The sequence below is a fragment of the Sminthopsis crassicaudata genome, chromosome 3 (assembly GCF_048593235.1).
Source record: "Sminthopsis crassicaudata isolate SCR6 chromosome 3, ASM4859323v1, whole genome shotgun sequence".
Taxonomy (NCBI): domain Eukaryota; kingdom Metazoa; phylum Chordata; class Mammalia; order Dasyuromorphia; family Dasyuridae; genus Sminthopsis; species Sminthopsis crassicaudata.
In genome coordinates, this window is record NC_133619.1 from 222,986,127 (window position 1) to 223,001,722 (window position 15,596).

General features: G+C 34.3%; 1 protein-coding gene and 1 non-coding gene across 2 annotated transcripts in view; one reads left to right on the forward strand and one right to left on the reverse strand.

The window, feature by feature from the left end:
- Nucleotides 1–15,596, forward strand: part of GPR143 (G protein-coupled receptor 143) — a 59,170-nt gene that overhangs the window by 25,783 nt on the left and 17,791 nt on the right. Inside the window, exons 6-8 of the mRNA XM_074297311.1 lie at nt 478–586; nt 2,369–2,486; nt 11,521–11,764. Coding sequence (XP_074153412.1) covers nt 478–586; nt 2,369–2,486; nt 11,521–11,764 — 471 coding nt within the window. The remainder of the gene's footprint in view (nt 1–477; nt 587–2,368; nt 2,487–11,520; nt 11,765–15,596) is intronic.
- Nucleotides 8,002–8,104, reverse strand: LOC141565167 (U6 spliceosomal RNA). The gene has a single exon (XR_012488866.1). It is a non-coding gene; the product is annotated as a U6 spliceosomal RNA (small nuclear RNA).

Below are 15,596 nucleotides of genomic sequence, written 5' to 3' on the forward strand. Positions count from 1 at the left end.
TTCTTATATAGGGCTTTTGTGATATTGAGAGGGAATTGAATTTTTCAGGAATCAATTAGAAGCTTTTAATTCAATGTATTCTGAATCTTCGTAGAAGCACTCAGTCCTCAGTCAGGATAGTAAAACAGTTTTTTACATCCTGGAAAATGAAGAAACAAGTATTTCTAATTGTAAGAAGTTCATATTACATTGAAATACTGCCACATATGAATTTAACTGTGATTCATTCAGGATTTCCCTGAACAATGTTGCATCATAGTATGGTAAATACAGTTCAGTTATCATTTTCCATATGTCCTATAGGGAAGGTAGCTTTAATATCCTGGTGGAGTTTCTCAGTTTTCTGCACTGCCCCAAGTTACTCTGCATTTGAATAATTTAAAAGCTCTTTGGGTTACATCTAGCTTTGTCTTTTTCATTATCATTGTATCATCTCTGTTAATAATGAACAAGCTCATTCTCTTCTATTCTTTTCAGTGGCATCTTTACTCAAAGGACGACAAGGCATTTACACAGAGAATGAAAGGCGGTTGGGAGCAGTGATTCAAATTCGTTTTTTCAAAATTATGCTGGTGTTCATTATTTGGTAACCTCTATTTTACACATTTTCATTACTGAAATGGGGAGGGAAGATGTGAAAGCAGCTTGCCATTTTTCTTGATCCAGCTGTGACCTGGATGTTTCAAAGAGACGTCTTTGGAAAGGAAATCTTTGAAACTTGTGTGAGATGCCCTTTGAGGAAATGGAGTGAGAACAGGAAAGCAAATTCACAATACACAAACTTCTGGAAAACTATTCAGTTTTACTCAAGCATATGCAAAGTCCATGAAACAAGGAGTCCCAAGTTTAGTTTCCAAACTTCCCAACCATCTGCATCCGGTATTTCACCCCTTGGCTGGAGTTAGCATTAGGTTATAGCACTTTTAAAAGGCTTGAAAGAATCACCAAATGATATTCTTCTCTAGCTAGAATTTCTGTATTCGAGAACAGAGAAAAGTTATCAATGGTATCTTGCTATGATGGGATGACTCACAGTTTAGCTAAGAGCAGATGGTAATAGGGTCTTAAGTAGGTGCCCTTTAAAATAGAATTGAAACCAATAGGGAGACAGATTAATTTCAGAAAGCTCTTTTATTATGGTTAAATGATACTTCCAGATACAGTATAGGCATCTGTAGCATTAATAATTTACCTGACATAATGAGGTTTATCTAGATACTACCAGAAGCATAAATTTTCTTACTATTATGAAAATTGGCTCATTCTTCCAAAGTCCACTAAAACTCTTTCCAGTTACATTTCTAATACCAGATTAATAGACATTATTTTGGTCTTGATTATATAGCCCATAAATTACCAATTATATAGAAGGAGAAAATAGAAAAGATTTGGAAAATATTCCACAATAACCCTGTGAAACAAGGTTGTTATTAATTATCCCCATTTTGTGGATGAGGAAATCGAAACTATGAGAAGTTCAGTGACTTGCCTAGCTCTTTGAGCTTAGGTGGCTGAAGTGAGGTTGTTGAAGGCCAAATCCAAGCCCAGCCCTCATTCTCCCCTGTCCTCTAGAAAAAGCTCCTCCCACCTAAAGTCCTACTCTGATGCCTCCTGGTAGAATAATAGTTTATTTATTTTATTTTTAATAATAGCCTTTTATTTTCTTTCTTTATTTTTTAATAATATTTTTTTATTTTCAAAATACATTCATCCTTACAAAACTGTCTTCCAAATTTTCTCCCTCCTTTTGCCCCAACACCCCCTCTAGATAGCAACTAATCCAATATTGGTAAAATATGGTAACACAATAGTTTAAAAAAAAAAACAGACCTTAAAATGCTCTATATTGTCAACTCTTTTTTTCTCCTTTCTCTCACTTTTTCCCTCTCATTCTTCCCTCTCTCTATCCATTTTCTTTCTTTCTTCTTTCTCTCTCCACAAATGAAATCATAGCTCTTTGAAAGAAAAAAAAAATCTTCCAGACAAATTCTAATTAATCTTAGATATAGTGTGGTAATTTTACACTGTGAGAAAGCATAGAATACAAGGATTTTGGGAGGGGGAAGATCATTAGATTTTGTTTTCTTTGTTTTAGACTGAGTTAAATAACTTAACATTTCTTTTTTTATTATTATTATAGCTTTTTATTTATAAGATATATGCATGGGTAATTTTTCAGCATTGACCCTTGCAAAACCTTCTAGAACTTAACATTTTTTGATCTAATGCCACTACAGTCATTTTTGCTGCTGACTATGTCAGCAGAGTAAACAGACTTGTAGTTTCTGATTGTAGTCACCATAATCATCTTTAAAAACTAATTTTGTTTTTTGGTGTTTCTTTTTATTATGTATTTTTGTCCTACCAGTTGGTTGCCGAATATCATCAATGAAAGTCTTTTATTCTACCTTGAAACACAGCCAGATATCAATGGAAGCTCTTTGAAAAATGTTAGAAATGCAACCCTGATCACATGGTTTACTATGGTAAGTCAACCAGATTTTCGTCTTTCTTATACTTTTAAAGGACAGGGAGAGCACAGATTGTAGAATTTAAAGCTTGAAAGAACCCTAGAAATTATCTTCTTTAATTCTCTCATTTTGTAGATGTGGAAACTGATACCCAAAAATGACTTGTATATTTATAAATTTATATCTGGGTATTGGTATTATGCCTTATTTGAATGTGGGAGATACATTTTTAAAAACAATTCTAAAACAATCGCAGTTGATTCCTCTGCTGTGTTCTACTGACTCTGTGTACAGAACCTTAGCACATAAAATTTGTAAGAAGCCATTAAAGAGTAAGGACATAAATTTCTAGGGGTTTTTTTGTTTGTCTTGTTTTGTTTTTTATCAAAATTCATTAGATATTTACAATAGCAAATTGTCTATTAGAATTTTTTTTTTGCATTCAAATTAGGGTCACTTTCTGCTGCAATTTAAAGATGTCACTGAGCTGAAGGAATTTAAAAATTAAGAGGGAGAGGACTTGATTAGTTTCTTCTACCAATTTCCATCCTTCAAAATGATGGCAAATATTTTTTCAAATGAATGATTATTCTACAATAATCCTTATCCCTTATAGAGAGGAGAAAAGCAAGCCCATAAATAAAATATATATTCAAAAGAGATTTAGTAAAAGCTGTTCTGTACAACTCTGGGAGAAGAGTGGGATGTTATAGGCCCCTAAATCTGCCAAACTGCATCTAGATTTGGAGAAGGGAATAAGAATTTAGCTAACATTTATTATGTACCAGGTGCTATGCTAAGTGCTATATCTCATTTGATCAGGGTAATAATTTTGCATTTTCATTAATTGGGGTGTGGTTCGGCAATTCCAAAGATGACTTTCTAGTATGCCTTTTTCATGTAGATAATACTTTCTCTGAGGTAGTTCCCTTATTTCTTCTCACACTCTTAGAGTCCTTCAAAGGGTGGCTGCTATTTTTAAAAGTCTTGAGACCTCATTGAGAGATTTTCCATTATTAATCGGTAAGTAGGTATAATAAGCTCTCAGCAATGGCCAAGAGTCATCTACCAAGTCTACATAGTAAATGTAATAGCTATTAAACATTCCCAACATAAATCTTGGCTGCACTCTTCCACAAACACAGAAACTCTAGTAGAGTGATGTTGGGAAGCAGATAAGAATACATGTGGTCAAGGCAAATCTCAATGGCAGTCTTCAGGGCCCTGAAGCTCAACTCTCTATTGCCATGGATAGTTTCTCTTGAATCCATAGTCAAATCTGCACACCTCAGAGCTACTCTTGGCATTGAAAGACTGATTGACTCATTATCTGTCTGAACTGTCTTAGCTGTGCTTTAGACTATCTTGAACCCTTCAATCACTGCATGGGGTGTCTTCCTCTGGGCAAATAATTTCCTTTCTAGACACTGAAGTTAATAGAGGAAGGAGAGAAAATTCCCTTCTCAACCCTTCCTCCCAAATAAGTGAAAATCTGGCTTCTTTCCCAACTACTTGCTCCTATATTTATTGACTCAAAGTATAAACCTCCGACTTGTTCCTAGGGCTTAGCTGTTTAAAGTTCTCAGAGACTAATCAATGTTTTCGTTCATTCTTATGATGAGTCACCTTCATTAGAGTTCTTCAAGCTGGGTGATTACTCGGGGATATATATCTTAAGTAGGAGTTCCCTTCAGTAAGCAGTTGACCAAATAACCTTTACTGTCAATCCCAACTCTGATATGCTGTGAATCTACTTTCTGCTATTGCTTTTCCTTCTTTTCTTAGCACTCCATAACCTTTAAGGTTTATCTTCTTCCTACCACAAAAACAGGTTGCTCAGGTTTTGTCCTGGCCCACTTTCTTTAGTCTAATATATTCTCTACCTTGTTGTGCTCACCTATTCCCATGGTTTTAGTGATCATCTTCATGGAGATGTATATGTCCTAATTATGTATATATCCAGCTCTACTCAACTCATCCAAACTTTAGTTTCATCTTTCCAACTCTAGACTGGACTTGTGTCTTGTATTTTCTCCTGTCTGTTAAATAAATTGTGTCTCATCTCCTAGATGGCACAAGAGAACCATATGGACAGGAAAATATAGGCAGATACCTGGAGATCAAAGGAAAGGAGCAACAAGGTAGATAGACATAATAAGATCCAATAATTATATTTCTCCTTGTGAATTTGTTTCTGTTTGCTTTGTTCTGTTTTGGGATATGACAGGAATGTGCTGATTAAAGCAGATTACACAATTTTATTGTCAGAAAGGCAGGAAGCCTGGCCCAAATAAATTAAACTTCTCTCAGAAGCTCCAGCATCTGAGTCGTCCATGTAATGAACAGTTATGGAAAACAGTTTGATAAAGCACTTAGCCCCAAAAGTTGAACAAGAGTGCTTCTGAAAAGAAAACAAATTACTGAGGATCTTTCTTTAAGCAAAGTTTTCAAATGACCTATAGAGCTGTGTGTTCTATATTTGTGTTTGTGTAGGTATCAAGTCATGCTTCTCTGTATTCAAAATTGTTGTTGGAGAAAGTAGAAAAGTTGAAAGAACACATGTTAAACTATCTAGGTTAGTGGAAGAATGAAATGTTTGTTGAAAAAAGAGGAGAACTGCTGTGAAGAAATAAAACAAGAAAATGAATGTTAAAGGGCCAAAAAGGAGTTTTAAACTGCTTAGTGGAATTGAATGGTAGGAAAATGAGATAGAAAGATAAAAGCAAAGAAAAAGCATATGAGATTATACTTATATAAGAAACTAGAGGGAAAAACCGTAATGAAAAGTATTTAGATGGTCAAGGCATCCTCCATTGCATTAAATAAGCTCCTATGATTTCCAGTTACCTTGAGGATCAAATGTAAAATTCTCTTTTTAAACCCTCACAATTTGGCCTCTTCCTAACTCTGCCAGTCGTCTTATGCTCTTCCATATAATCTATGATTCAATGATACAGTCTTCCCTGCTGTTCTCACACAAAACATTCAACTTCATGACACTGGGCATTTTTTACCGACTATACTCCATGCCAGGAATTTCTTTTTAATTTATTAATTTTATAATTATAATTTTTTGACAGTATATATGCATGGGTAATTTTTTTTTTTACAACATTATCCCTTGTATTCACTTTTCCAAATTTTCCCCTCCCTCCCTCTACCCCCTCCCCTAGATGACAGGCAATCCCATATATACTAAATGTGTTACAGTATATCCTAGATACAATGTGTGTAAATCCCATTTTCTTGTTGCACATTAAGTATTAGATGCCGAAGGTATAAGTAACCTGCGTAGAAAGACAAAAGTGCAAACATTTCACACTCCTTTCCCAGTGTTCCTTCTCTGGGTGTAGTTGTTTCTGTCCATCATTGATCAACTGGAAGTGAGTTGGATCTTCTTTATGTTGAAGATATCCACTTCCATCAGAATACATCCTCATACAGTATTGTTGTTGAAGTGTATAGTGATCTCCTGGTTCTGCTCATTTCACTCAGCATCAGTTCATGTAAGTCTCTCCAAGCCTCTCTGTATTCCTCCTGCTGGTCATTTCTTACAGAACAATAATATTCCATAACCTTCATATACCACAATTTACCCAACCATTCTCTAATTGATGGACATCCATTCGTTTTCCAGTTTCTAGCCACTACAAAAAGGGCTGCCACAAACATTTTCATGCCAGGAATTTCTTCATCCTCTCTTTACCTTCTGGCTTCCAACTAAAATCCCAGTTTCTGCAGGAAATCCCTCTCATTGTTCTTCAATAAAAGTCAAGTCTGACTTTTTGTGATCCCATTTGGGGTTTTCTTGGCAAATATATTAAAAGTGATTTGCTGTTTCTCTCTTTAGCTCATTTTACATTTAAAGAAATTTGAGGCAAACAAAAGCTTAAGTGATTTGCCCAGGATCACATATCTAGTAAGTGTCTAAGAAATCATCTCCAATTTATCTTGGATATGTCTTATTTGTACATTGTTGTTTGCATATTGACTTCCCCATGAAAATGTGAACTTCTTGAAAAAAGGAACTATTTTCACCTTTGTTCTCATTCCTAGCACTTAGTACAAAGTCTGGCACATAATAAGCATTTAGCAAATACTTATTGACATAATGACTTGAATAGGGATTTACAGAGAATGAAACAGAAGCTATATTGTTATGGAAGTAGGAAAGACTACTTGGACAAGAGCAGGAATAATATAAGGAGTTTGGGAAAGAGAACCGGTTTAATATAGTCATAAGGGAGATACTTCACTTTCTAGATGTGTTCATGTACTCTCTGCCAAAAAAACAGAGTAACTGAGCAATTTGTGACTTATCCTGATGGTTGTTTCATCCTTCAAAAATTGAAAGAAACAACAAAGAAATTGCGTCCTGGATCTAATTCTGACCAACAAGAAAGAATTGGTTGCTAATATAGAAATAATGGAAACTTTAGGAGCAAATCGCACTCCACTGAAATAGTCAGCTCGAGAGTAAAATTAGATTTTAAGAATAAAATTCTGAAGCTACAAAGAAAACTGGTTCTGATAAGGAAGAAAAAGAAGAAGAAGAATTGCATAGATGACTGACATTAATACGCATATGCACACACATACACATACACATACATATATGCATATGCACACACAGTTTAATAAGGATGAATGTTTTTAAAAATCAGAAAGTGTAATGCCAGAGAAACTGAGGCAAGATTAGAGAGTTTTTTTTTTTTTAATATTTTAGATTTCTGAGAGGGAGAGAATGTGCTGGGGGCATGTTGTCCCCAGGGCTGATCTCCAAAGCAATGTGAGTTCTCAATGACATCTATATCTATATCTATATCTATATCTATATCTATATCTATATCTATATCTATATCTATATCTATATCTATATCTATTCGTACACACACACACACACACACACACACACACACACACACACACACTCCAAGCTCAGATAGCCAAAAAAAGGCAGGGTGGGGGGTGGGGGGGTGGGGGTGGAGTCCAAACTCTAGGGAGGGGGAAATCTCCACACAGGGACCATCAATTCAGTTCTGACCAGTTTGGGGGTAGGATCATAAATTCTTGATGATTTAGGAGGAGTTAGGAGCCAGGAAGTCTGAATCCCCTTATCTTGAGTTTACACAAATGATCAGGAAGGGGGTGTAAACTAGGGCAGAACAATTCAGGGAAACAGAGGCAGAACAATTAGGGAAACTGAGTCAGGACAATAAATGGGAATTGTGGCATAACAAAAGCTCCTGTGATTGTATTAGGAGCATTAATTTTAGAATGAGCTGAGGATGACAATGAATACTGAGAACAACAACAAAAGATGTCTTGGGACTTTTAAAAGATTTATCAGGAACTGCTTGGGCAAGTCATTTATTGGTGTTTTAGGCAACTCTCTAAAACTGTAAGTTATAGAGAAGGTGCTGAAATGAGTTGCACATTCCTTTGTCAGTCCCCTTCCCCCTTCCCCCTTTTCCCCTTTCCCCTTTCCCTTCTTTCTTTCCCTTTCTTTTTTCCCCCTTCTTTCCCCTTTTCCCTTTCCTTACGCTTCACAAATTTGTGGGTCATCCTTGAGCAGGGGCCACGCTAATCTTCTCTGTATCATTCCAGTTTTAGTATGTGCTGCTGAAGCGAGCACCCTGTATCCCAATCTTTATTCCTACCTCTAAATTAAGAAGAATGGATGGCTATGACCACTAGTTGAGGGATGGGATAACAAAAGCTGGTGAGAAAGCTGAACTTTTCAACTTATTTTCTTTTGTTTCCCAATGAGAAATGATTATTAGTTTGGGAGAGAGAGAGAGAGAACAAAAATAATTAGCTAAGAGTAGATATGATATGACAGTGTCTTGAGGTCTTTACTGTGTTCTAGTGACTGGATCCAGATGAATTATATACCAATGCATTGAACTAAAACTGGCAGATACCTTGGGCAGTAGAATGAATGCTACATTTGTGGTCAAAGAAATTGGATTCTAGCTCTTTTTTTGATACTCCCCATCTCTATTCTCTGGATCTCATTTTTATCATCAGCAAAATGAATTTATGAGCAGGTGACCTCTAAGATCCCTTAAAATTCTAAATCTAATTCCAAATCACATCGTTATCCATGGGATCTTAAGTCATTTAAACTTTTGTGCCTCAGTTTTCTTATGTGTAAAACATAGATTTGATTATCTTTGAGGTGATGTTGATAAATGTTGAAAATGAATGCTTCTTTGCTATCCATATCTCACTCCCTTTCCTCTGATAAAAGGGAAGCATTCTTCATTATAATCCTCTGAAGGCCTCATCAGTCTTGCATTGATCAGTTCTGAAGTCTTTTGATATATGTATATATATATATATATATTTTTTTTTTTTAAACAATAATAACACATTGTCTTCCTGCCTTTATCTCTTAAAATTCTGTGTCTTCAGCTTCATTACTTTCTAAATAAAGCCTTCTTTCTCCTTCCAGCTGCTAGTACCTACCCTTCTCACTCAAATTACCTCATATTTATTCTGTATAGATATACCTAGTAATTATTGCAGATTCAGTTACGGCCACCACAATAAAGCTGAGTCCCAAATTTTTTTGTTTTTGACTATATATATAATATTATTAATATAATTATATGTCAATATAACATAATATATTAAAGTATAATATAAACATAACATTTATGTATATAAATCTATTAAAATTATGATTTTTATTTATTATATATATATATAAAAGTTACATTTATATTATACTATAATATATTAAATGTGCAATTGTATCTAAAAATCATATATTATTTAATTAAAAATACTTTACTGATTAAAAAAGTTCTAACCATTACCTAAGCCTTCCATGAGTCACAACCTTTATGCTGGTGGAGGATCTTGCCTTGATGTTGATGGTTGCTGACTGCTGGTGGTTGCTTAAAGTTTCAGTGGTCGTAGCAGTTTCTCAAAACAAGAAAACAATGAAATTTACCACACCAGTTCACTTTTTCTTTCATTGAACAGTTAGAGGCCATTTCAGGGTTATTAATTGGCTTAATTTCAAAATTATTGTGTGCTCAGGAATAGAGAGGCTCAAGAAGAAATGCAAAGGTTCATTGGTGGAACATTCAGACACATACAACATTTTTGTGATACCTCTAAACAATTACAATAGTAACTGTGAATTACAATATTAATTATGAAAAAGCTTCAAGTAATATGAGAATTAACAAAATATGATACAGAGACAGGATGTGAGCATATGCTGTTGGAAAAATAGTAGGGATATTCTTGTTTCATATAGGGTTGCCACAAACCTTGTTAAAAAAAAATGCAGTCTCTGCAAAGTACAATAAAATAAGATATACCTACATATATATATATGCATATATATATATGTATATATGTATGTATATAGCATTATAAATCACAGGAATCTTTCTGATTCTGCTTACTTAATTCTTCATCAGTACATACAAAATTTCCCATGCATCCCAGATTTCTTGATATTCATGATCCATCACATTTCCAGGCCACAAAACTGTCCATCCATTCCCTATTCAGTGAAAACCTGGTCCCCACCTCCACCCCAATTCATTGTTAGTATAAAAAGAGTTGTTAATAAATATCTTTTGTATATATGGAAACTTTCCCTATGTCTTTGATCTCCTTGGGAATTATATGCATAGTAGTGGAATCACAGGATCATAGGGTATGTGTAAATTAATGACTTTGGGGATATAATTCCAAATTGTTTTTTAAAACAGTACCCTTGGTAGTATACTTGGGAGCTTCTCTACTTAAAAATGACTTTGTTGTTAATTTGATCCATTGTCCTTTTGAAGGCTTGAGCCTTTTTTATGATGTAGAGACCTGAATGTTAGCTGGTTATTTAGCACAATACGTTATGAGAAGACTCTTTAAACCAACCAGCAGAATATCAGGCAAGTGCTCTTTAGCTCTTAGGACATTCTGAGAGAATAGCAGTGACAGCCGCCCTCCTCTACCCTATCTCAAACTCTTGTTTCCTTCAAAGTCCCTCCTTAGTAGGTCTTTCCATTGTTCTGAAAGCACAGGCACATTGAGTAGAATTTGGGTTCATTCACTGCTCCTCATGGGATAATATACTTTCTATACCTATTCTTCAAAACTGACTGTGCCCCATTTATGAAATGAACTCTTTCCTCATCTTCACCTCTTAAAATCCTTTGCTTTCTTCAGAACCCAGCTCAAGCACAATTTTATAAATAATACCTTCCTTCTTCCAGCTACTAGCACCCTCACTCTTCCCAAAATTACCTTGAGATATATATATATATATGTATGTATAAACACATACATATATATGCACATGCGTGTGTTATCTGTGTGTGTGTCTGTGTTTTTTGTCCCTATGCACTGAGAAATAGAATGGTATCATGGAGATCTGGTCTGGGCTCATATCTTATCTTTCATACATACTGATCAAGTGATACCAGGCTAGTCTTTTTACTTCTTAATCAGAATGGAACTAGCTTGAACAAATATATTGTGAGAACTGATCTGAAAATTTTCAGTGTGAACATTTACATCTCAGAAATCTACAAATTACATCTAGACTTAAGAAAATGATGGAGAAAACATAAATGATACAGATTAAACTTCAAGGTGTGTTCTGGGTATATTTTCCCCTTAGAGAATTGGTTAGCAAGCATTTAATAAAATACTTCTTCTTTCTGTTCTAGGAAATTTTTTGAAATGGTCAGTTGCAGAGAGTGTATAGACCTGTATTATAGGTGTTTGCTGATCTGGGAGACTCTTGATACCAATGAAATTACAAATCTATTCCCTATCACCTATACTCTGTATTTTCCTATTAATGCAATCCCCCCCCCCAACCATGTAAACTTTTTGACTGTGAGGTTCATTTCATTTGTTGTCCTTTGTAGTCTGAGAGATTTAGCACAGCACCTGGCACATTATAAGCACTTGATAAATGTTTATTGATTGCTTGATTCGGATAAACTGACTATTTATCTTCTCAAGGCTTGCATGGGGCATAGCACTGACCGCCTTCTATTCCTCCCTCTGCATCTCATAGGGAATATTGAACCCACTGCAAGGCTTTCTCTTTACCTTGGCTTTCTATGGCTGGACGGGATGTGAATTGGATTTTAAATGTCAAAAGAAAGAGATACAGTGGGAATCTTTGTCGACCTCAGCTGTTGAACATGCTTACATCTCACAAGTTGGGTCCTCCCTCAACTATGAAAATTATTCTCCCAAGAAGACAGTGGTGGTGAATGGACATAATTCTGATGAAGCACTAGGCATGCTATCAGAAGGTAACATAACCAATAACAGTGACAGATTTCTCTCAAACTCTCCTATTTATCAGGGTTGGTAATCTCCACGGAACACACAGCACCTAGTTATTGCTGTGAACCTAGAAGGGTTTTGTATTGTGATAACTGAATTACAAAGCATAACAATTCTCATTTTCTGATTCTTCTGTATGGGAGATGTGGTATTAATATCTATAATCAATTTTCTTATTAGAATCAAAAGAAATGAATTTTATGGGATTTTTAAAAAGAATAACTATGTGTGTAAATGTATACACTCATATACTTTTTGTGTATTAAGTGTATACATATGCATATATACATCACATATATGTATATATATTCACATAGATTCAGTGTAGGTAATATGTCTTTTTATAATACAGTTTTGCTTATTTATTAAATAGAATAGAATTGTTAGGTTCTTTTCTTACTCTTCTGATTAGCTCTTTTTTTTTGCCTGATACTGAAAGTGGAAAATAAATGGTGACTCCAGACCCTTTACTAATAAAATGGGTAGTCAGGAATTAGCACAATTGAAACCCTTACATTTTAGTTTGCCTTCATGACTGAACTTTGCATGTTTGAAACTAATTACTCTTAAAAAGACTTAGAATTGTTCTGTGAGGTTTTAAATGTGTTCTTCTCATTTAAATATCAGAGAAGTTTTCTCAGTATGTGTAGATGGAGGAGACAGCAAGGGGGAAAATGGGTCCAAGAGAAATATAATATTTGACCAATTTAAAGCTCATGAATCATTTAACATTGTCTCAAGCAGACTCCTTACCATGCTGTCTTTGACAATTTTTACTGTAGTAAATTCCGTTGGGAAAATTAGGAAAATCAAAATGATATCCAAGAGCACTGATATTCTGTTTCTTTATTGCAAGACATTTTTCCTTTGGGGTTAACTCATGTCTGAGTGCTTTACTAGGACACCTTGTCTCACTCTGCATCTTTCCCAGTCACTCTGTCCAAGCTTGGCAGAAGCTTGAGTAGAAAAAAAGTGTGTATGCTTTGTATTAGCATGTTATTTGAAGGGAAAAAACAGATTCTTGATGCTATGAAAGGCCTTGTGAAAATTACAGGTTGTTTTCCAATATATATCTCTGCAAGTTCCATCAGAACTTAGCTGATTTCTCAAGCCTCATTTGGAATTTTTCCCCTTGCTAGTCACATATAAAAGGGTATTTTTTTTTTTTTTTAAAGAATGCTTCACTTTATGGGTAAAAGAAAATGATGAAGCCCCATGGTGAAAGCCCTAAAGAGTTATTGTTTTGTCCTGACTGTGAGACTTGAACAGAGTCACGGAAACAGTTTTGGCTAAAATAAAACAAAGTTCTGTTTGTTTCTGAAATCTAGGATCTAGTACAAATATTTCACCAAGAGTGAAGGAAATACTAAGAAGACAGAATTATTGTTTAGAAAAGTTGCTGACCCTTCCGGGAAGGGACAAAATAATTAGAGTTTGGAACAGTTTAGAATTGGTCCTTTCCCTGCTTTTTTCAAATAGGGGCAGTTCAGTCCTACTTTTTGCCAAAAATGCCAGCTTCTCATACATATACTCTAGAATAATTTTCTTCATCCTCTTCTCTGTAGAAAAAATTGGAAAAGTTTTTTTAAAAAATTGTGCTACTCAATCAAAGCAGCTAGGGATACCACCTGGCTTAATCTCTGGTTTAGGTAGTACTTCTCACTAAGTCTTCAAGTTTGAATGAGTATGTTCTTTTCTCAGGATACCACAAACACTACATTTTGTTTTTAAAGTCTCAGCAAAATCTGGGCTGCTGCTTGGATTAGGGGAAGCAGGAGAGGAAATTCCTTAAGATGTTTTTGAGTTCATATAACTTAAAAAAAAAGAAAAGAAAAAAAAAAGAAAAGAAACTGCTGAAGCTTGACATGTTTCATTAGCTTTCCATGAGAAATGGAAAACTACAGAGTTGGAACAATCTCAGCTGTACTGAAGGGTGACTGACTGACCAACTCATTAGTCCCAGACACCTCTATTTCTCTTTGCTAAATCAGGGGACTTACAGGCAGCACATTAAGGGCTATGGGCTTAATATTGAAAAGTAGAGCAAACAGTAAGTCAAAGAAATCCCAAACCTCCCTCAAGATCACATTATTAAAATGTGGGGTCAAGTTAATAGAAATATAATTGCTATTGCCTAAATCCTTGAACTTGTCACATTCAGAGAGAGATCAAACAGGTGCTGGAAATAATTGCTGCCAAATATAGTGGTTATAGAGTTAGCTTCAGAGTTAGAAAAACCTGAATTCAAATCCTCCCTATGATATATACTGTTTAACTCAAGACAAGTCACAATAACTTGTTAAGACTGAAGAGCAAGTGAGGGAATTTCTTCTTTGGAAGTTTCCTGTACCAATGGAATCACCAGACTTGTTCAAAACTAAAAGCAAAACCCCTTTTGCCAAGTTGGAAGAGATGTCTAGTTTTTACTGACTTATAATCCCATCAAGACTTGTTTTCTAATGTGCTAGTGGACCTTCAATTATCTGCCTGAAACCTCACACTTAATTTTTCAAGACATAATTCAAGTTCCATTTCCTAAATATTATGAGTAAACTAATTGTAATCACTATTTACAGAACTTTTAAAAAGTATAAATTTGCATCGAGTTTAATTTTTTAAGGGCCCCTTCACTTGAATAATGAAGTAAATTGGGCTTTTCCTTCTACAATAAACTAAATATAATTAAAATATGGGAAAATACTATGTTTAAAGAGTAAAATTAAATATATTCACAATGCTTTCCTTGCCATTTCAAAATAATATTTCTACTATAATATATAATATATAATATGCACCATATTGTTATTAAAAATAAAAAAGGTTTTTTAAAAATTGCCTCATAAGTTGGCCATTTTAGGATTTTAATTTTAATTTTTTTGTTATTCAACATCAACAAATTTGGGCATTTCCATGTATAAAGAAGAACAGAAAGTGGATAATATATAAAACTGGAAATTTCTATTGGGACTAGCTAATCCTATTTAAAGTGTTTCATTGATACTCCACTATTCTTTCTCCCCCCCCCCCTCCTTTTTGCAATCAGTCTTCAATCATCAATAAATTCACCTCCTCCTAAATCAAAAGTCCTCCTTTGTAATAATAATAAAAAAAAATCAAGTAAAACAACTTATACTTTGACCATTTATAAAAATGTATATTTTTTCCCCTAGTGTCCCATAGCATCTATTTTTAAATTTTTTTTATTATAGCTTTTTATTTACAAGATATAAGCATGGATAATTTTTCAGCATTGACAATTGCAAAACCTTTTGTTCCAATTTTTCCCTTCTTTCCCCCACCCCCTCCCCCAGATGGCAGGTAGACCAATACATATTAAATATGTTAAAGTACATGTTAAATATAATATGTGTATATATATATCCATATCTATCTATCTATCTATATATATATATCTATATATATATATCCATACAGTTAAAAAATGTATATTTCATTATATACTTCTATTCCATCATTTCTCTTTCAAGATATAAAAAAAATATTATTTGTCTTTAATCTTCTAGCTGGTCATTGCATTGACTGGAGTTTTTAAATAATTTAAATTTGTTTTTATTTACAGCATTCTAGTCATATAAATTACTTTTCTGGTTCTGCTCACCACACTTAGCACTACTTCATGTATGTTTTCCTGGGTTTCTCTGACTCTTTCATAATTTCTTATGGTTCAATAAGATTCCATTATATATTCTTATGCCAAAATTTATTCGGTTATTTCCCAATTGATACCCATTTTTCTTAGTTTCTTGTTTTTTTTTTTACTACAACGAGAAATACTAA